This window comes from Nannizzia gypsea, genomic scaffold (genome assembly GCF_000150975.2).
Source record: "Nannizzia gypsea CBS 118893 supercont1.10 genomic scaffold, whole genome shotgun sequence".
Lineage (NCBI taxonomy): Eukaryota > Fungi > Ascomycota > Eurotiomycetes > Onygenales > Arthrodermataceae > Nannizzia > Nannizzia gypsea.
The window spans coordinates 132,650-151,233 of NW_003345192.1; the positions used below are offsets into that span (position 1 = coordinate 132,650).

The 18,584-nt window shown below is 52.4% G+C and overlaps 8 protein-coding genes across 8 annotated transcripts; 5 read left to right on the forward strand and 3 right to left on the reverse strand.

The window, feature by feature from the left end:
* Window positions 1-291: 291 nt before the first annotated feature.
* Window positions 292-2,404, forward strand: MGYG_08638 (hypothetical protein; the record flags this gene model as incomplete). The annotated part of the gene is made up of 3 exons (XM_003169042.1): window positions 292-370; window positions 433-546; window positions 621-2,404. Coding segments are annotated over 3 exons (1,977 nt in total), but the record flags the coding sequence as incomplete, so codon positions are not given.
* A 907-nt stretch (window positions 2,405-3,311) lies between these two features.
* Window positions 3,312-5,565, forward strand: MGYG_08639 (hypothetical protein; the record flags this gene model as incomplete). Its single annotated transcript, XM_003169043.1, has 3 exons — window positions 3,312-3,378; window positions 3,458-5,461; window positions 5,531-5,565. 3 exons carry the CDS (start codon window positions 3,312-3,314, stop codon window positions 5,563-5,565), a joined length of 2,106 nt encoding a protein of 701 aa, XP_003169091.1.
* A 352-nt stretch (window positions 5,566-5,917) lies between these two features.
* Window positions 5,918-7,806, reverse strand: MGYG_08640 (hypothetical protein; the record flags this gene model as incomplete). The annotated part of the gene is made up of 5 exons (XM_003169044.1): window positions 5,918-6,173; window positions 6,244-6,418; window positions 6,479-6,809; window positions 6,871-6,971; window positions 7,047-7,806. The coding sequence occupies 5 exons, from the start codon at window positions 7,804-7,806 to the stop codon at window positions 5,918-5,920; spliced, it is 1,623 nt and encodes a 540-aa protein (XP_003169092.1).
* A 378-nt stretch (window positions 7,807-8,184) lies between these two features.
* MGYG_08641 (hypothetical protein) lies at window positions 8,185-8,640 on the forward strand (the record flags this gene model as incomplete). The annotated part of the gene is made up of 1 exon (XM_003169045.1): window positions 8,185-8,640. The coding sequence occupies one exon, from the start codon at window positions 8,185-8,187 to the stop codon at window positions 8,638-8,640; it is 456 nt and encodes a 151-aa protein (XP_003169093.1).
* A 911-nt stretch (window positions 8,641-9,551) lies between these two features.
* Window positions 9,552-11,260, forward strand: MGYG_08642 (nuclear envelope morphology protein 1; the record flags this gene model as incomplete). Its single annotated transcript, XM_003169046.1, has 2 exons — window positions 9,552-11,043; window positions 11,118-11,260. 2 exons carry the CDS (start codon window positions 9,552-9,554, stop codon window positions 11,258-11,260), a joined length of 1,635 nt encoding a protein of 544 aa, XP_003169094.1.
* Window positions 11,261-11,771: 511 nt separating this feature from the next.
* On the reverse strand, window positions 11,772-13,026 carry MGYG_08643 (alanine-glyoxylate aminotransferase 1; the record flags this gene model as incomplete). The annotated part of the gene is made up of 3 exons (XM_003169047.1): window positions 11,772-12,026; window positions 12,147-12,831; window positions 12,938-13,026. The coding sequence occupies 3 exons, from the start codon at window positions 13,024-13,026 to the stop codon at window positions 11,772-11,774; spliced, it is 1,029 nt and encodes a 342-aa protein (XP_003169095.1).
* Window positions 13,027-13,566: 540 nt separating this feature from the next.
* On the forward strand, window positions 13,567-14,598 carry MGYG_08644 (hypothetical protein; the record flags this gene model as incomplete). Its single annotated transcript, XM_003169048.1, has 2 exons — window positions 13,567-13,931; window positions 13,995-14,598. The coding sequence occupies 2 exons, from the start codon at window positions 13,567-13,569 to the stop codon at window positions 14,596-14,598; spliced, it is 969 nt and encodes a 322-aa protein (XP_003169096.1).
* Window positions 14,599-14,958: 360 nt separating this feature from the next.
* Window positions 14,959-18,051, reverse strand: MGYG_08645 (E3 ubiquitin-protein ligase RSP5; the record flags this gene model as incomplete). The annotated part of the gene is made up of 10 exons (XM_003169049.1): window positions 14,959-15,058; window positions 15,120-15,515; window positions 15,575-15,712; window positions 15,781-16,074; window positions 16,139-17,330; window positions 17,420-17,553; window positions 17,630-17,735; window positions 17,801-17,839; window positions 17,908-17,930; window positions 18,032-18,051. 10 exons carry the CDS (start codon window positions 18,049-18,051, stop codon window positions 14,959-14,961), a joined length of 2,442 nt encoding a protein of 813 aa, XP_003169097.1.
* Between the last annotated feature and the right edge of the window lie 533 nt (window positions 18,052-18,584).

Genomic DNA, 18,584 nt, shown 5'->3' on the forward strand with positions numbered 1-18,584 from the left:
CACTGTAGACAATGTGTAGCGCGAGCAGTTAGTTTTGACAGATATCTGGCACCGGTGTGTGTAAATTGGCAGGTGAAACAGTGGACCGACTAACCCTGGTGAGCAAGCCACTCGCCGAGCTCGACGTTCTTCGGACAGGCACAGAGGGTCAGGAAGTTGCCCTTGACGTTCAGCGAGGCGTACTTCTCCTGGAAGAAGTACTTGATCGAGTCGCGCTGGTCGGGCTGCGCGGGCTGCTGCTCCATGGCCGCCTGAGATGCCGATGGAGGGGCGGGCATCGCTGCTTGACCGTGGCTACTGCGTGATTGTGCTGTGCGCTGCAACGATTATGAGACTGTTTACCGTATAGACTGGGAGTTAATGAACAAAAGTAAGCCTCTGCCAGCCACTTTTGCTGCATATCATCATACTCAATGGCTAACTGGAGAGCAGATTTTATGAATAGACCTGATTGGACTTACGATATACATAGAACCAGAACAACTGATGAAAACGCATCTGAAAAGCCAGTAATACTTTTGACCGAAAAAGACGTTGCATCTTGCAGTAAATACTCTCCTATCTGTTTTGTTTCTTCTTCTCCTCATCACTCTACCCAAGCTGTATCTAACGGATTCCAGTTTCGATGTCCTTTACATTCAATTCATCAAAGGGAAACGTAGGCGAGCCTCTTAAGGGGCAGCTTGTTCTTCAATCAGACTGCACCCGAAAGTCATCCCCCATTCACATCAGCGAGGTCAAAATTACCTTTGAGGGAGGCCTACCGCCGATTAGAATACTCGCTGATGGCAATGCGGCGGCTGCATCTGGATCCTCCCGTACCCATGCTTCAATATCGCTGGGAGACGGCCAAGCTACGGCCACGTCCTCCCAGGAGATCAAAGGCCATGCGAATCTATCCCTCTCCCCGGGACAGACGCGCGCATACACATTGACTCTGATACCACGAGAGGCCAGCCATGTTCAAGTAGCATCAATCACTCTGATAGTGGCAGACGACAAATTCGACCTTTCATATACTACCACTAGCACTAGCAATGACGCCTATACACTGCCAAGATGGTGGACCGAGAGCAAAGGCAGGGTCGTTGCAAGGCGTATTGGCAAGGACAGACACCCTTCTCGCTGCCAGATCCTGCCAAAGCCGCCCAAGGTGCTGATATCTGTACCTGGACTTCGAGACGTGTACTATTCTGGTGAAAGAGCCGGCTTGAACATTAGACTCGACAACAATGAGGATGCGGCTGCTTCAATTGTTGTAGAACTGAAGCTTAGTGGCCGCTCAGAGTATCCTGCAGCTATCAGCTGGCTGGACGGCGCTGATTCAGGCGAACAACCGGAAGAAGCTAAAGAAATGTCTGCCTCCCAGACAACGGGAGCAGCCACGCAGACCATCCGTCGTAAGATCACAGGACTAGGAGCGGGCGAGCATACCATCCTGCCGGCCTTGGTGATCGAGGTGCCTCAACCGATACAATACGACCTGGAGATCAGTGCGTTCTACCATCTCACCTCCGACCCCGAGACGCCAATATCGAAAGCCATCTCGCTTGATCTACCATTTATCCAGCCATTTGAAGCAAACTACGACTTCTTACCACGGCTACATCCGGCGCCGTGGCCCGATTTCTTCCATATAGATGAATCAGGAGTCTCCAGCACGCAGCAGCGATGGCTCGTCAGCTCCACGCTGATGTCCTTTGCGCGGGAGACTCTTCTCATTGAGGATGTCAAGCTGCGGTCCATTGCCATCGAAGCAGGCAAAGTCTGCTCTATCACCACTTCTTCGGAGGCTAGTAAACAGCCCGGGACCAGGAGTATCAGACTAGAAGATCCGCTGGCCACAGATTTCATGGTCGACATTGAGCGTCTTGCTGTAGATGACCGGCAGCAGACCGGAGTCACTTTTGAGCTGGAGGTCAAATGGCGCCGAGACGGCCAGCAAGATGCCTCCGAAGCAGAAACAGCCTCCCCTGATATAACTCTCCCCTTGGAGTCAGCAACAACTCTGCTGGCCATCCCTCGCTTCACCATCCCAATGAGCGAGCCCCGCGCGCTGGCGTCCTTGGGTTCAAAATCCAGCAGCAACGACAGTAGCAGCAGTCTACCCGGTCTGGTCCAAGTAAACTACACGCTGGAGAACCCGTCGATGCACTTCCTGACCTTCAACCTGACGATGGAAGCGAGTGACCAGTTCGCCTTTAGCGGGCCCAAGTCCCTGACGGTACAGCTTGTGCCGCTGAGCCGACATACGGTGCAGTACAGCCTGCTGGCGACTCGCCGGGGCATCTGGATACAGCCGCAGCTGGTCGTCGTGGACTCGTACTACAACAAGACGCTGCATGTCCTACCAACGGAGGGCATGAGGAGCGACGCAAAGGGTATCTTGATCTGGGCCGACTGACTGGACAAGCAAACGCCTTTGACAGAGCTGGTTCCCTCAGCCCAATTAACCCCCAGACCAGACCACGGTTCCTTGTTGCAGGAAGCATCGAGCAGAGCAAGCTACCGGCTCGCAGATACGAGATGTGGATCCACCGGCTGTGGCTTGGTAGGGGGTCCCTTGCTCCCCTGAGCCTGTCGGATGGCCAGCAAAAGGTCATCATCGTCGCAGCTCTTGCAGCTCAAAGGCCAGCAAGCTCCACGGCGTGTCCCTTCCAATTCCGCCGCATCCCTGTCGTCACTGTGGCTTCACAGCAGACGCCACGGCCAGTTCTTGATCTCCATGTCTCGCCCCAGACAGACAATATCTTTCATAGCTTTGCCAGCCGCACTCTGTATAAACGAGTCCCTTTCTCCCCCCTCTCTCCCTGTTTCTTCGTCTCTTATCTGTTTATATGCATGCCTCCTGCAAGGCCACTAGCAAAAGGAATCGGTAATCAACCGCCGTAGAACGCAAAACCTGGTTAGATTGCAAAGTTGATAGTTATACTAAGGCGGTTCCACCAGCAAGGCAGGCAAGCAAGCAGCAACTTCTGCAACGTCCCGTCTTCTTCTTCTTCTCTTCTTCATCTCTCTGCAGCATCGCCATCAACAGTCTTGCTTTGACTACCAGAATTAAAGACTCGGTAACTAGAGACGAGGCGAAAAGACCAAGAGCTAACGCTGCGGACGTCCAGAGTTCAGCCTCAAGCCCGCAACTTTCAGCTGCGCTTGTTGACACTTCGGCGACGTCGACAGCCACAGCCAGCGCAGCGCATCCTACGACTTCCCACAGCGTCTCACCTCTTCGACAGCTTCATCGCATCTTGTCTCGAGCCTGAAGACCGCCTGCGACTCCGTAGACAGCTTTTGCTTCGTCCGCCGCCGCCATGGAGATGGAAGCGCCTCGAGTGGTCGCGTCCCAGGAACCGCAACCAGCCACACACACCCAGCCAGGTACGCAACCACAAAGCATCACAGAGCATCAACATAGTATCAACAGAAGACAGACAGCTAACTGATGGCTTTTACACAGCTGAGAACGAAGTCGCCGGCGCCAATGAGATGCTCGCCGTGCCTGACGACACCGTCCAGGTTCTCTGCGGCCCGCTGCTCAACTACAAGCATATGGGACCCAATGCCAACTCGCGCCAGATATGGAACGGCAGCGTCCTGATAGTCACTCGGCCGCGCGAGCAGCCGCCGTTGCTGCAGCTGCAGTGCCTGGGAGCTGTGTCCAACGTCAATGGCCCTACGGTGGGCGCCGGCAACGTCGAGCCTACCGTCGAGGGCGTCAAGCTCTTCTCCAGCCCCATCGCGGCCTTCTGGCGCTTCCGCATCGCCGTTCCCATGGAGGACTACGAGGCGCGCTGGCAGTACACCATCCCAGGCTTCCGGCATGTAGACCAGGAGCATACCATGTCCTCCTGGAACTTCATCGTGCCCGCCATCGAGGACTCAATGCGCATCATGTTCCACTCCTGCAACGGCTTCTCCGTGGGGACCGATCTAGGCCATTGGCAGGGCCCTTTGCTCTGGCATGACGTCCTCAGGCTGCACGCTCAGCGGCCCTTCCACGTCATGATCGGAGGCGGTGACCAGATATACAACGATTCCGTCAGGACTGAGGGCCCCCTGAAGGAGTGGACGGACATCAGCAACCCTCACCGCAGACGGACTCACCCCTTCCCCAATACTCTCAGGGCAGAGTGTGATGTCTTCTACTTCAACAACTACGTACGTTGGTACGGGACTGAGCCATTTGCTACTGCCAACGCCCAGATCCCTCAGATCAACATCTGGGACGACCATGATATCATCGACGGCTTTGGATCGTATACCAGCCATTTCATGAGGTGTCCCGTCTTCCGTGGCCTGGGAGGTGTTGCCTTCAAGTACTACTGTCTGTTCCAGCACCACAATGCTCCTCCCATGTCCACTTTTACCACAGATGCACCCCAAACCATGCAGGCTGGAGAAGACGGTACTGCAGGCATTGACCGCCGCCAGCTGGAAGGCTGCTACGTCTACGAGGAGCCCGAGGAAGAACCCAGTTGGATAGTCGGTTCTAAACCGGGACCGTACGTTGAGGAGATCAGCAGAAACCTTTACATGCGCCTGGGAAAGCGTATCGCCTTTGCTGGAATTGATGCTCGTACTGAGCGTACCAGACACCAGGTTAACTACCCAGAGACCTACGATGCCATCTTCGCCCGCCTGGATAAGGAGTTTGCCGCCGCCAACGGAGAGATCAAGCATTTGATACTCCTGCTCGGTGTCCCCATTGCGTATCCTCGCCTTGCTTGGCTAGAAAATATCCTCTCCTCTCCCCTGATCTCTCCCCTTCGCCTGCTGAACAAGCGGTTCGGCTTCGCAGGAAGCTTCTTCAACAAGTTTGACGGACAGGTTGATCTGCTCGATGACCTCGACGACCACTACACGGCGAGACAGCACAAGGCAGAGAGGAGAAACCTGATTCAGCGTCTCCAGCAGCTTGCCGCTCGTTACTCAGTCCGAGTCACCATTCTCGGCGGCGATGTCCACCTGGCAGCCGTGGGCCGCTTCTACTCTCGGGTCAAGGACCATGTCCCCATTGACAACGACCCCAAGTACATGATCAATGTCATCAGTAGTGCCATCACCAATAAGCCTCCTCCCAAGGCTGTGGCAAACTTACTCGCCAGCAGGAACAAGATCCACCATCTCGACCATTACACGGACGAGACACTGATGGACATCTTTAACGACCAGCCCGGCGGCAAGAACAAGTCTTCCGGCGCGAACAAAGTGACCATGCCGTCTCGTAACTACGCCTGCATCACCGAAGTCACCACCTCTAATGAACAGCCTGAGCTTGCCAAAGAACCCAAGAGCGGGCATGATGCCCTTCACCCGGGAGAGCAGAATGCTGGCACAAAGTACAGCTCTGCAGACGGAGTAAGCAGCGTCACAGGCAAGCTGGGCGGATTGGACATCGCCATCCGTGTTGAAATCGACCCTGCTGATGTCGAGGGCAAGACGGAGGGATACGGCTTCAGTGGTATGTCATCTTCATTCTCATTTTGTACCTTTATTTTTTTGTTTCGTACATCAACTAACCCGATTATAGTGCCGCCCCTTGTCCAGCCTGCTCCCACAGCTTAGCCTAGGCGTGGAAAACAGTGATACGACCCGTTTACTAATGTTGATCTTTCCGGGTAGAGCAGTACCCTCTTTGTTGTTATAAGTCCCATTCCTATCTGTAATGCGTTATGTTTAATTCCCCTCCACCCCCTGACCTGCACATAAGCAGTGACCCAGCTATTCCCTCGGCCACCAGCTGGACTAATTATTATCAGCTCTTGTCCACGTTGTTGTTGTTATGCTATGTTTTATGTTATTTCTGTATGTACTATCAACGAACGATGCTACATTTCATCCCACTCATTACTAGAGGATACAAAAAGGCTTCATTGAATGAGAAGAGGTATATTACATTGAATATATATGTACACGCTCAGAGTCCAAACGACTTCAGCCAGCTAGGAGGATTTCTCCTCCGCTCACGCTCTTTCTTCTCCTTCCACAATAGCCCAAGTATGATACCAGCTCCGTACCCAGCCAGGTGAGACCACAAGTCTACCGCAAAGAAGCGGAAGGCCGGTATGAAATTCAGCAGCTCTCCAAGTATTATGGCACACAGGAATGTCGATCCCGAAGCAGATATCTTCTCCTGCCATTCGCGCGGTAGGAATGCAATTGTGAGCCTCTCACTATGCCGATGTTAGATTAAACTTGTGCATTTCTTATTCCACTACTGTTATAGGGTGAGTGTTGACTTACTTTGAGTGAAGGATACACCACATTGCGACGACACCAGATATGGCACCACTTGCTCCTAGGGATGAGACGGTCAGGGTATTTGATAGCACTCGGATGGCGAAGGAGGAGAACGTCGCAAATGCGCCGGCAGATAGGTAGACGGCAATGAAATCCCCTCTGCCAATGTCATCGTGTACTAGTCCCAAGTTAGCCATTTGAATATCATTAACCGAACACAACACCAAGGCTCACGTACGCTTCTTGCCAACGAACCATAGTATGAACATGTTCGAGCCTAGGTGACGAAGCTGCTGGTGACTGAAGACGCTTCCAACCACACTTGCAGCATGCGGATAATACGGGACGTTGATGAAATACTTGTTCAGCAGTCTCCAGGCCGGAGGGAATTTCCAGAGCAGAAACACTCCTACGTTCAAGCCGACTATGGCCGTCAATGTAGCTGCGGCAAGATTTATATCCGGCCACATTCGTTGGCTATTGAGAGGAGCTTCGTACGATTCAGAGAAGTAGTAGGAAAGCCCCAGAGTCAGAGCGACGACAGCAAGGGATGGTAAGAGACGGCCGGTCTAGATGAAGTTAGTTAAGCTTGTACATGACAATTAAGAGTGCCGCCGGCTGGATACTAACTGTTGTAAGCTTTGAAGCATCGGTTGTTGAAGTTGCTTTGACATGCTTTTGTTGAATCCAAGCCAGTGCTGGTCGTTGTGTGGGATCTGCTCGTGGATGTGCTAGATGGCTGTTAACACCGCTGCATATACACTATAAAAGGGGGTTACGGTAAGTGCAAAAGCGTTATAACTCACCCTCTGTGAGCGCCTGTGGCTCGTACTTCTGTATACCCTTGAGTTTCTCTGCCTGGGCCTGAAGCTGTTCTATCCGCTTTGCTTCACCATCGAGCCACTCTTGTCTCTTTTTCTCTTCCGTTTTCTTGCTCTCTTTTATATTCTTATTCCTGACTTCCTCCAGTACACTGCTCCCGTACACATCTCCTTCCTTGGTGGTGCTAGAGCCAAACTTCCCGCTCTGTGGCTTGTACAATCCCAGTTCCTCCGCCCGGCGTATCAGCTGCTCTTCCTCCTCCCGCTCCTCCCTTTCGATTCTCGCCATGATAGCGGCATCTTCGTCCATGGGGTGCTTAGTCCGTAACCACACCAGACCAGCACTTATGATATGCGGTGGAGCAACACGGGTGATCTCAGCTGGTAGCGGCAGGTCAAGGGTGCCCGATACTCGCTGTTCCTGCAAAGCTCGGAGGAGCTGGTTACCCAGTTTCGCAGGTATGGCAGCTGTTCCGAATATCTGAGCAATCTGGGGAGCTGGTAGGTCGCGCTCAGGGAATAGAGCTGCATTTCCACGAGCCTGGGGGCCAGGAACTCGCTGGCCGGCATTCCGTGAGGTCGGCGTCTTGCTGGACAGACATCGTATTGCGCCTCGCGGCCGTGTTGACGGCGTGTATAGGAGACGCAGCTGGTCTAGCAGGGAGGATCTGACAGAGGACGGCCGTGGATGAGCATGGATCCATCGACATGGAGCCCGCCATGCTATCGTGGCAGCATTGTTCATCTCTTTATCTTTGTGACCGCAGCTGTAGAGCAGTCAAGTTAGCCAGGTCTCTACGCCAATTGGGCGTTAGGGCAGCAACTTACCTGTCTATCTATCTCATCAACTGCGCTAAATCAAGTTATCTCCTACTTGGACTGCTGAGTCTTTGATCTTGACTCTTTGTGTTTGTTTCTTCGGTTCTTCTTCTTTTCGTCCTTTTGATAGCAAGAAAAAGACAGGGCATCTTATCAGATCGAGTCACGTGAAAGATAAGATCTTCTGCCTTTTATAAAGACTAAAAACAACAAAAAAGACCAAGAAGAACAAACAAGAAGACGCGAAAGCAAAGAGAAAACAATAACAAAGGGATAGAAGAAGAACAAGAAGAAGAAGACCGAGATGTCTGCAGAGTCACGGCCGATTGATCCCAGGGCGTTTGCAGCAGCGCTCAAAGACCTGCCGCTCTCGTCGATCTACGCGAAGATTGCAGAGCTCGAGAACTCGACGGCGCATCTTGAGCGCTCCAACGGCGAGCTGAGGACATTCATAGAGCAGTCAAACGGCGGAGACAAGGACTGCGAGGACGCTATAACAGAGAACGAGGAGGTGATCAGACGGATGCGCGAGCGAGCTAGTCTCGTCAAGCTTGAGCTGGAGAGACGCGGCGAGAGGTGGCCAGAGGAGCAGCAAGCCGATGCCGACGGACCTGAGGACGGACAAGGAGCAACTGGAGCAGTCGGATCATCGCCTAGTAATGAGCAGCAGAATGGTGGCCTGTCAGCGAGCCCACAGCCTAGCAGAGAGCAGTCGAACTCGAACGGCGTGGAAGACGCCTCTGAAGGCGTCCATCTCTAAGCCAGGAAGCCAGGGGCTGTTAACTATCTTTGCTATTGATGGAGAACTGGCTCTACAGAAAAAAGTGCTCTGCGCATGCTACGACGTTACGATTCAACGATATAACTGATGATAGTGATGATGACGGATATTCAATTGCATCTATGTCTACCAAACAGATACTCTACCAAACCGCCAGCTCCGGGAGATACGACCGGCCAGGCCAGCTCTAGTCTTAATAGCCAGCTGTATAACCATATGAGACATCTCCAGCACCTGATACTCGGCCTGAGATGCCCCTCGACTGGGTTTTTTTACAGGGAACAACGCCCTGCCCCCGAATGCCAGCCAATAATAGTGCAGGTATATCCAGCAGGCCAAACATGCATCCAGAAATGGTCCAAATATATTAGCAACCACCAGCCTCTTGCCGGGCATCAAACCAGCGTACAGACCAGGAAGAAGCCGTAGAGTAGAAGCCAGACCGTCTGTCCTATGCGAGTAGAAGCCGGTATCAACCTGCGCCGGCGAGATATCAAATGCTCAACCTGCCAACTTGTTGAGTAGCGTAGCTAGACAGTCCAGCTATCAAAAAAACCACCAACTAGAGCCATGCAAGCCCCTCCCTCTCCCTCCCTTTCACATCTTCTTTGGCTGCCTACGTCTTCCTCGTCCGCTGTGCTTCACCTTCGTCCGTCTTCCTAGTCACCCTGCGCCGGCGCCCTATTCACTGGCGTAGCATCTCTGTAGCTATAGCTCAGAAGGCAGCTGGCTAGCTATTTAGTTGACTGTAAGTTGCCAGCCGTCTCGGCCTTTTTGCCTGTCTTTGCGCTGCGCAAACGTCGCCTTTAAATCACCACCACAAGCACCAGCATCAGGCCAAAAAGTCCACCAAAAAGTCCACCAACCCACCGCATGGCTCAGGCCGGAAGATGAACTCCCTGAACATCCTCTCGTCGCGAGTCATCGGCCAGGCCACTTCGAGCAATTCGTCGCGGGCCCGATCCCACTCGCAGGGCCATGTCCTCAACCCGCGAGGAGGCCTGGCCGCCAGCAGCAGATCCTACAGCGACGGCAACATCAACGTACACCAGCACCTGACGCAGACCGATGGCGCCCGCGGGGACCAGGAGGACCAGGAGGAGGAGCTTGAGGCCGGCGGCGAGGTGCTGTCGCTGCTGACGGTCGAGGACGCTGACCAGAAGCCGGGGCTGGCGCAGGACTCAGCAGCGTCGACAGCGGCCGGCATGGTGATGCTGCCCCTAACCCAGCGGTTCTTGGGCGCCCTGCTCGAGACGCTCAAGACGATCCTCTCGATCTTTGCCTCGCCTGCCGTCTATCTCGGGCGTCGGTTCTACTCTACTGACGGCCGGTTCTCGCTCGTTGAGCCTGTGAGGTCACTACGTCAGGGCGCCAGCAGCGCCAGCAGCACCACCCCTGGCAACAGCACCAGCAACAGCAACAGCAGCCAGAGGAACAGAAGGGATAGCGCATACTCCAGCAGTAGGCCGGATAGGGTCTCAAAGAGGCTGTCCAGGGGCTCTCAGAAGCTGCGGAACTCTCTGTCGTCCGAGTCGCTGTACTCCAATACCTCCGAATCAGAGACTGACCGGGCCCTGGGCGAGCCTGGCGTGCGCAGCCGGCATTCACGGCGGAAATCCAGCCTGGCCACGACAGACAACGATGAAGGGACCCCCCGGCGCTCGATCCGGATCAAGATACAGAACGAGAGCAAGCAGAACCGTGAGCAGAGACACGCAAAGGCCAGGTCTTCCCGGCGCGGTGACGCCGGCAGCAACGCCAGCGGTGCGTCTGGCAATGCCGGTATGGACGGCAACCCGGTGGCAGACAGCTTGAAATCGCCCGTCTCTCAAGCCGCACGCAAGCTGACAAGATACCCTCATGCTCCTACGCCCCCCAGGCCGTTGGTCCCTCGCCGTCAGCCATCCTATCTCTTCGGGGCGCCCCCTCCTCGCGCGCCCCAGAAGACGCTCATCCTCGACCTCGACGAAACCCTCATCCACTCTCTCTCCAAAGGCGGCCGCATGTCAAGCGGACACATGGTCGAAGTCAAGCTCTCCATGCCCATGGCCTCTGCAGGCTCCCCCGGAGCGGCACCTACAATCGTCGGCCCCCAGCATCCTATCCTCTACTACGTCCACAAACGCCCTCACTGCGACGCCTTTCTACGCAAGGTATGCCAGTGGTATAAGCTAGTCATCTTCACGGCCAGCGTGCAGGAATACGCCGACCCGGTCATCGACTGGCTCGAGCAGGAACGCAAGTTCTTCCATAGCAGATACTACCGCCAGCACTGCACTATACGCAACGGCGCTTATATCAAGGATCTCAGCTCCGTCGAGCCAGATCTAAGTAAAGTCATGATCTTGGATAACAGTCCAATGAGTTATATATTTCACGAAGGTACATACCTCCATTATCAGTATTCCATAAATGCTGGTTTTTTTTGTTATATGCAAATGCTGATTTGGGACCAGATAATGCAATTCCTATCGAAGGCTGGATCAACGACCCTACAGACAACGACCTCCTTCACCTGATCCCCATTCTCGAAGCAATGCAGCATGTAACTGATGTCCGGGCCCTGCTGGCCCTTCGTCGAGGCGAAGCTGGAAGCTAGCTGTGCCTGCCTGCCTTCCTCCCTAACGAACCAACCACCTTTCCTCCCTTGTTATACGGCGTGTACGTTGTCCGGGTATTGATTGAAGTCCTGATATGTTTCCTATTTTCTCCTTGCCTCATCTCATCTCGTTTCCTGATAGAACGACTCCTCTAGTGAGTGGCATTGGGCACGGCGCTTTTCTTATTTTCTTCTTCTTCTGCTTCTTCTTCTTCGTCGTCTTCGTCGTCTTCTTCTTCCATTACTGCTGCTGCTGCTGATTCTACCGCTTCTCGACCTGTATCCTATCCTGCGTGTTACTCCTTGTTTCGAGCTTGTTATAATTCTGAAGTCCATACTTACCTGCCAGGCCAGATGGGATCTGTACAGTTGTAATATCACTAGATTCTATTTAATATCATTACACGTTTCTTACATTTGCACCTATGGATTATAAAGGAGGGGATATCCAAATAGTCATTAAGCAGTCAATCAATCGTCTTCTAGCTTTTTTAACATACAAAGTAACTGATCACTTCTTGACCTCGGCAAAGACCTCCTTGAGAGCAGCAATGGCCTTGTCGATGTCGTCTCGCTTAGGGTCAGTGACGCTGACTCCCATGTGGCCAAATCGAATGTACTTGGAGGCAATCTCCTTGTGCAGACCACCGGCAAAGACGAGGCCCTTCTGGAAGAGTTTAGGAAGGACGTCAGGTGGAGTCAGGCTCTCGGGAAGACGAATGGCCGTCATGGCATTGGCCTGGTTCTCCTCCTTGGTAGCCAGCTGCTGCAGCCCCATGTCAGAAAACAGCCTTCTTTACTCGCTGAGAGGCCTCCCGGTGGACGGCAAACCGTCTGCAAGCGGCTTCGAGATGATCTGGGTGAGAGCCGTATGCAGTGCACGAACCAGCTGAGTGGCAGGGGTAGCAAAGTAAGACGGCTTGCCAGCCTCGTAGTTCTGCATGATGGGCAACCAGTTCTGGATCGAAGCGTAGTAGCTTGCCGGAGGGGTGGTTCTGTTCTTTGCGCGGTCCATGGCGCGGCCAGAGAGCATCAGGATGCTCAAACCTGGGGGGCAGCCAATGGCCTTCTGACCGGCTGTGAGCACAACGTCCAGATCCCACTCGTCAAAGGCAATCTCCTCGCACCCCACCGAGCACACACCATCAACAACAACAAGCGTGTTGGGGCTGACCTTTCGGACAACTTCCGTGATGGCCTTGATATCGCTCAGCACGCCGGTAGAGGTATCGACATGTGTAACGGTCAGGACCTTGTACTCCTTTTCCTGCAGAGCCTTGGAAATCTCCTCGAGAGACGGTCGGTCTCCAATGGGTGCCTTGATCTGTGTTGCATTTGCACCGTACGTCTGCAGACAGGCCGAGAGTGAGTCACCAAAGTAGCCGGTATGCAGCACCAGGGCGTTTTCACCACGCTCGATCAAGTTCGACGCAACAAAGTCCCAGCCCAGCGTCCCTGAACCGGCGAGCACGAACGGCTGTGATGCTGCGGCCTTTGTCTGGAACAGCTGTCGCAGCATCGTCAGCGTCTCGCCGAAAATCTTCACGAATGCCGGTCCAACATGGCTCTCCCTGTAGATTTTGTATTAGCCGAAGTAGTTACTCGAAATATAAACAACACCGTCATCTCAATCAAAAGCACACGGTAAAGACAATGCAGAGAAAGATGAAGACTCACCCGTAGGTCGACATGGACTGGAGAACGGCATCATCGAATTCAATGGGCCCCGGGATGAGGACGGTGGGATGTTGTGCTTGCGTAGACATGGCGGCGGCGGCGCTGGCTTTGCTTGCAGAGAGATCTGGCAGGGTGCGCTGTATCGGTTTATATTCGACCTCGTCCGGCTCGACTGAGACGTTCCTTTCGGTCGAGAACGGCGTGTTGAGTGCTGGCAAGGGAAGCCTCTGGTCGAAATGCCTGGAGATCAAGCTCAACCGCGGCTTTGCCTGTGAGGGCGCCAGGACGCTGACTCCGCCCGCCGCGGGGAACAGCCGAGTGGCGCGACGAAGAGCTGCCAGCGTGGACCGGCCGGTGGCTGCAGATGCGTTATGGCTAGGTTGCAAGCAGGTATATGTGGCTGCGCAGTGATATAGATGTCTGTAGATGCTTGTAGACGTCGGTTGCGCGGTGGTTGCGAGTTGGCGGTTTGATGCCGGACGTTGAGATTCCCCTTTTTGGACGCTGCCGCTATCTACCAATCTATCTATCAACGCCAACGCTTTCAACTAGCAACTTATTTAGGTAGTTAGCAACTAACCATTCGTAAATAACAACAAAATTTATAAGATGGATACGGGGGATGAACAATGACGTCGCTGTCTGCTGGGGAGATCTCGCTGCCGGCGCTCTCGGAGCTGCTGTCGGGCTATGATGGCGCGCTCGTCCGTGTATACCGCGATAAGCTGGCAGCAAAGGCAGGAAAGGCAGCAAAGACGTCCAGCAAGGCCTCGATACCCAGAGAAAAGGAAGAAGAGATTGAAGACCGAGTGAAGCAGTTTGTGGAGCTGGACAGCTGGCGGTATACATCTCTGCCAGCCATTCTACGTGAACGAGCAGTGGGCAGCGAGGACGTGGAGAAGAAGACGAATAAGAAGAAGAAGCATGGTGAAGAGAAGTCTGCGCATGGCTTCGTAAAGAAGGACGAGATGGTCCAGTTGATGGACTGGAAGCTGTACGGTTGGCCTTAATATCTATCTATCAAGATTAGCTATCATATTTCTAACCTGTTGTATAGAAAACACGGCTCCTTCCGGCCTGCTCTCATGTCCTTGGTACGCTCCAATGCAGAGGCTCAGGTAGAATCAATCAGCAAAGAGGCATTCTCAAGTTTAGCAGAAGACTCTCAGGCCGGTGTCTTCCCCGAAGCAGCCATGCAATCACTCTGCAAAAGTTTCCGTGGAGTTGGGCCAGCTACAGCATCCTTGATTCTGTCCCTTGCACCGGAAGCGTCAACTCCATTCTTTAGCGATGAGCTGTACTACTGGCTTTGCATGGATCTGTACTCGCGGGATAAACAGATACCCAAACACAAGCTGCCGAAACTCAAGTACAACAACAAAGAATATCAGGATCTGTGGGATGCTTTCACCAAACTAAGACGACGGATCGAGCAGCTTTCTGAAGAAAGTGAGACAAAGCAAACGTTTTCTGTGCAAGATATTGAGAAGATTGCCTTTGTGATAGGGCATCTTGAGCCTACTGCCGTTGGAGTCAACTCAAACGAAACGTCAAAGTCAACGCCTGATCCAAAGCCGTTGTCAGAAGACGTTGACATTGACGTTGAACCCAAAAAAGAGCAAGGTAGGAGGACTCGAAAACGAAGGAGAATGGACATTTGATCTAGCATGTTTGACCAGAGCAGTTATTTTCTTGTCTATTTGAAATACTTTAGGTTGGAAATGCTCTTGTTGAAATTATTACAGCACTTTATCAACCAATGAATTGCTTAAACGCCGCCAAACTGGGAAACCTTCAATCAAATAAAGAAAACACCAAGGGGAAATAGAAGAAAGAGAAGAGTAGGGATGAAAGGGCGTGGTCTAAGGTGGAATTATTGGCTTTCCTATATACTAATAGTACACCGGGGGAGGGTTAGGGGTTAAGGGGATAGTGGTCTCCTCGGCCCCTGAGCTTTGTCACCGACCACTTCTGAATGGAATTTAAGCGCTATCATAAGAATAGAAAGAAAACAAACAAATTTACTCCTGGCCGAAGCCGAGTGTCTCTTCGACGGCAATGGTAAGTTTGTTCTGTAGAGCTTCATATGTCTTATAGGGAGGGAGATCGAGTCGGTTAAAGCTGTTACTGTGAGTTAGTAAAAAGCTTGAAGAGGGTATACGGGTAAAGGAGATCAACGTACCAGGTATGTGACTTGGGCAGGGCATTGATATCCCCTGACTTCTCGATCGTAAATCTCCGAGGCCCATCACTGCCCTGGAGATCCTTGAATCCGTTGACGGGAATACGTGATGTACCAGTAGCGAACTGGAGTAATCGAGACTTCTGCTCTGCATCCCAGCCTCTTATTACCTTCCAGAAATTCTGAATAACTTCGTCGTCTTCCTGGTAGCCACGGTAATCGGTGTGTTTCTTCCAGTCGTCAATATGGATGTCAGCGATACCGCCGATTAGAAGCTCAAGTTCTCGCTCGTCAAAGACATTGACAAGCTCCGCAGGGATGAGTTCATTGAATCCGGTAATGAATGCATTGAACTGTTCCTCCACTCGCTTCTGAATCTTCCACTCGGTCACAAGCCTGGTAAAACGGTTAGCACTTGATAGTTATTATTCGATGGAGAATGGCACAAGACATACTCCACGTATTGCTTCTTATTCTCATTTGTAACGGGAATATTTCTTCCATCTGGAATCAAATCTATTGTTCTGCGCTCGCCAAATTGCTCGTCATCAATTGAAAACGTGAGTTCAATAATACCGTCGATATCGTTATTACTAGCAAGAAAAGGTTAGCACTGCCACAATCCCTCAGTAAAACATAGTATGTATGTGTGCATTCTTACAGCGTCCATGTCAAGTTTCGATGGAAATCTTCATCAACACCTTCCATATCCTGCAGGGTGACTTTCTTTCTCAGCATCATCTTGTAGAAAGCTCCGATAAAGAATGAGTCAAGGAACCGGCGGTGGAAGATGGCAAGGCCAACCACGCGGCCGATGAACTTGAAATAATTCAAATGCTCCGGGTTGATGCCTGAGTGTGGGTTTATCTGGAGGGTATAATTATCGTGGGCGGAATATTCAAATAAGCAGTAGAATGGATTGAACATTTCGTGCGAAAGAAGGAAGAAAAATTCTCTACACGGTGTTAGCAGGGTTGCCGCCGATTAAGGGAAAAAAAGGGAGCTAAAAGAACGCATACCTTGAAAGACCACCATAATCTAAACCATCTTCTCCGTCGAATTTGATCATTAAACGCTTCTTTAGGTCTGCTGGACTTTGTCTCATTATTTCTGCAAACGAGTCCTCGAAAATGGCGCCTCGTCGAACTTTGACATGGCATTGACCAGACATTATCCTCAGGCCAGGTTGAGATCTGAAATATATCAGTTTGCGCCGGAAATCACGCTTATACTGTGGCACGCCCTGGTCAAGAGAAGATGGCAGCCGGGGGTCATCCCAGGTAGTTGTCTTGGTGTTATGGTCCACAAAGTACACTCGAGCAGTGTTTGTTAATCGCATCTCCCAGCCACTAGGCAATGCACCCAGATGGTTTACTGTTTGAGACGCAAGATGGTTTCCGTTGTCAGGGCCGTACATCTGGACCAACTGTTGCTGGCGGGGATCAACCCATGTTGTGGTTCGTGTATTATGGTCAACATAATACGGACGGCCTTCTGGAGTGTACCTTTGTTCCCAGCCAGGGGGGAGCTCCCCGGTCCCTGGGGTAGTAGTATTACTGGCCATCATTGCCATTGCGTTCGCTGTTGGAGCAGTAGGCGGCGTCCGGGCCTGCTGCTGGGAGTCAGGCGAGTTTGCACCCGTTCGATCCTCTGGAAGCATTCGACTCCGGTGGGCCCGGCGCTCCATCTGCATGTTGGCCTCCATTTGGGTCCTCTGGGTCTGCTCATTATAGTTTTGCGCCGGCCGGTTCCACGTGGTGGTACGGGTATTGTGGTCTACGTAGTAGGTTCGCCCCAGGTTATCCTCCCGCCGCTCCCAGCCTGTGGGCAGCCTGCCCTGACTGTCTTCGAAAGTGCTGCTTACATTTGCTCGAGATGGAGGGGCGGGCTGTTGGGGGGAGGTTGTGAGGGGCGCCACGGCTGTGGTTGAGGAGGAAGAATGTGTAGGGACTAAGTGGGAGCTGGAGTTGTTGACTACCGGCTCTTGAGCCGTGGAAGTTGGGCGCTGACTCGAGAGAGAAGTCGGGGCTGATGGGGGGATCGGCTGAGTAGCGGGAACAGGCGAGGTAGAAGTGCGATTGTTCATAGGGCGTGAAGCTCCGGTTTGCGACGTTGGAACCGGCGTAGAGAGGTTTGTAGAGAGGTTGAGAATGAGTTTGCCATGAACCACAAGATTATCATTTGACTTCTTTAGATCTCTGGTAAGCATTTCTATGGTAAAAGTCAGCTGGGTTAAGCTCTTCTTCTTCACTCAAAGGATAACCAAAAAGGCGAAGGTAAAAAAAAAATCGTATAAATACCATCATCGCCGATAGCAAGGTCAATGACATCGCCAATACGGATATTAATCACTCCCAAAAACCCTTGGTCCTTCTTCTTGAACTTTTTCTGGTCAAATATCTGTATGGCTAGTATGCTGTCCTCGGTGACTTTCCTGCGCATGGTGTCAGCATCCAATCGAGCCCAGTGAAGGGATATGCCAGCAGCCTGGGAAGCCGGATCCTCCTTACAAATCAAACATCTCATTCCAGTATGGGTTCAGGGTCTTCTTGATAACGGAGGTGGTGTGAGTCTGCTCACCACCAACGGTAGCAACTGCAAACGGGTCCGGGAAGCCTGTAACATTGCAGCCTGTTAGGGTTCATACTAAGACAGCGGGAACAGAGCAGTGCCCAACTCACGGAAGACATCTCGTTTGTATAGACCATCGGCAGCGATAACTGCAGGGAGGCAGAGGGTATGTATTAGCAGCAGCCAACGTATCGCGGGGCAGGCATCTCTCTCTTACTGGTGACTCTCAGGTTTGGTTGCCTGCAGGAAACAAGAATCAGCCCTTTGTTCACTCAGAATCGAAATGGAAACAAGCAGAAGCACCCAAATAGGGGTAGGTAGCCGGGTTGTTCATCACTCACGCTGGCAAGTTGGAGCCCATCTTTACTCTCTCACAACACAGGACAGACCCGCGGTTTGGTGACTGCCGGCTTCACCTCGGGAGTAGCATCAACCAGCTCCCCGCAGAGCAACGAGAACGGACGAGAGGGCTATCGGGGCGTCGCAGGGGGTTGTCAGTACCGTAGAGAACAAGCTAGAGTTGTAGCTGGTGTCTTGCTGTCTCGCTGCCTCGCTGCTGTCTCGTCTGGTCGTTCGTGAGCGATGGAGAAGAGGCGCAGCCGCCGGAGGCTGAGCAGGACAAGGGCGGTTGGTTTCTTTTTTGGTGGCAATCCCCCACACCCGGCCAGCAGGTCGATGCTCTGACAGTTTAGAACGCTCGCACTTCTGCTTCTTCTTCCCGCCGTCGTCTTTCTATTTCTATCAATCTTGAAGACGTCGAGATGTTTCTTTTTTTTTTTTTTTGTGATTTTTTGCTATTTTATTTTATTTTATTTTTAGATTTAAAGAACAGGACTTCCCAATCAGGACTAGCGTGGACATGTGACGTAGCTTGTTTTTTTGATATAGAAAGAG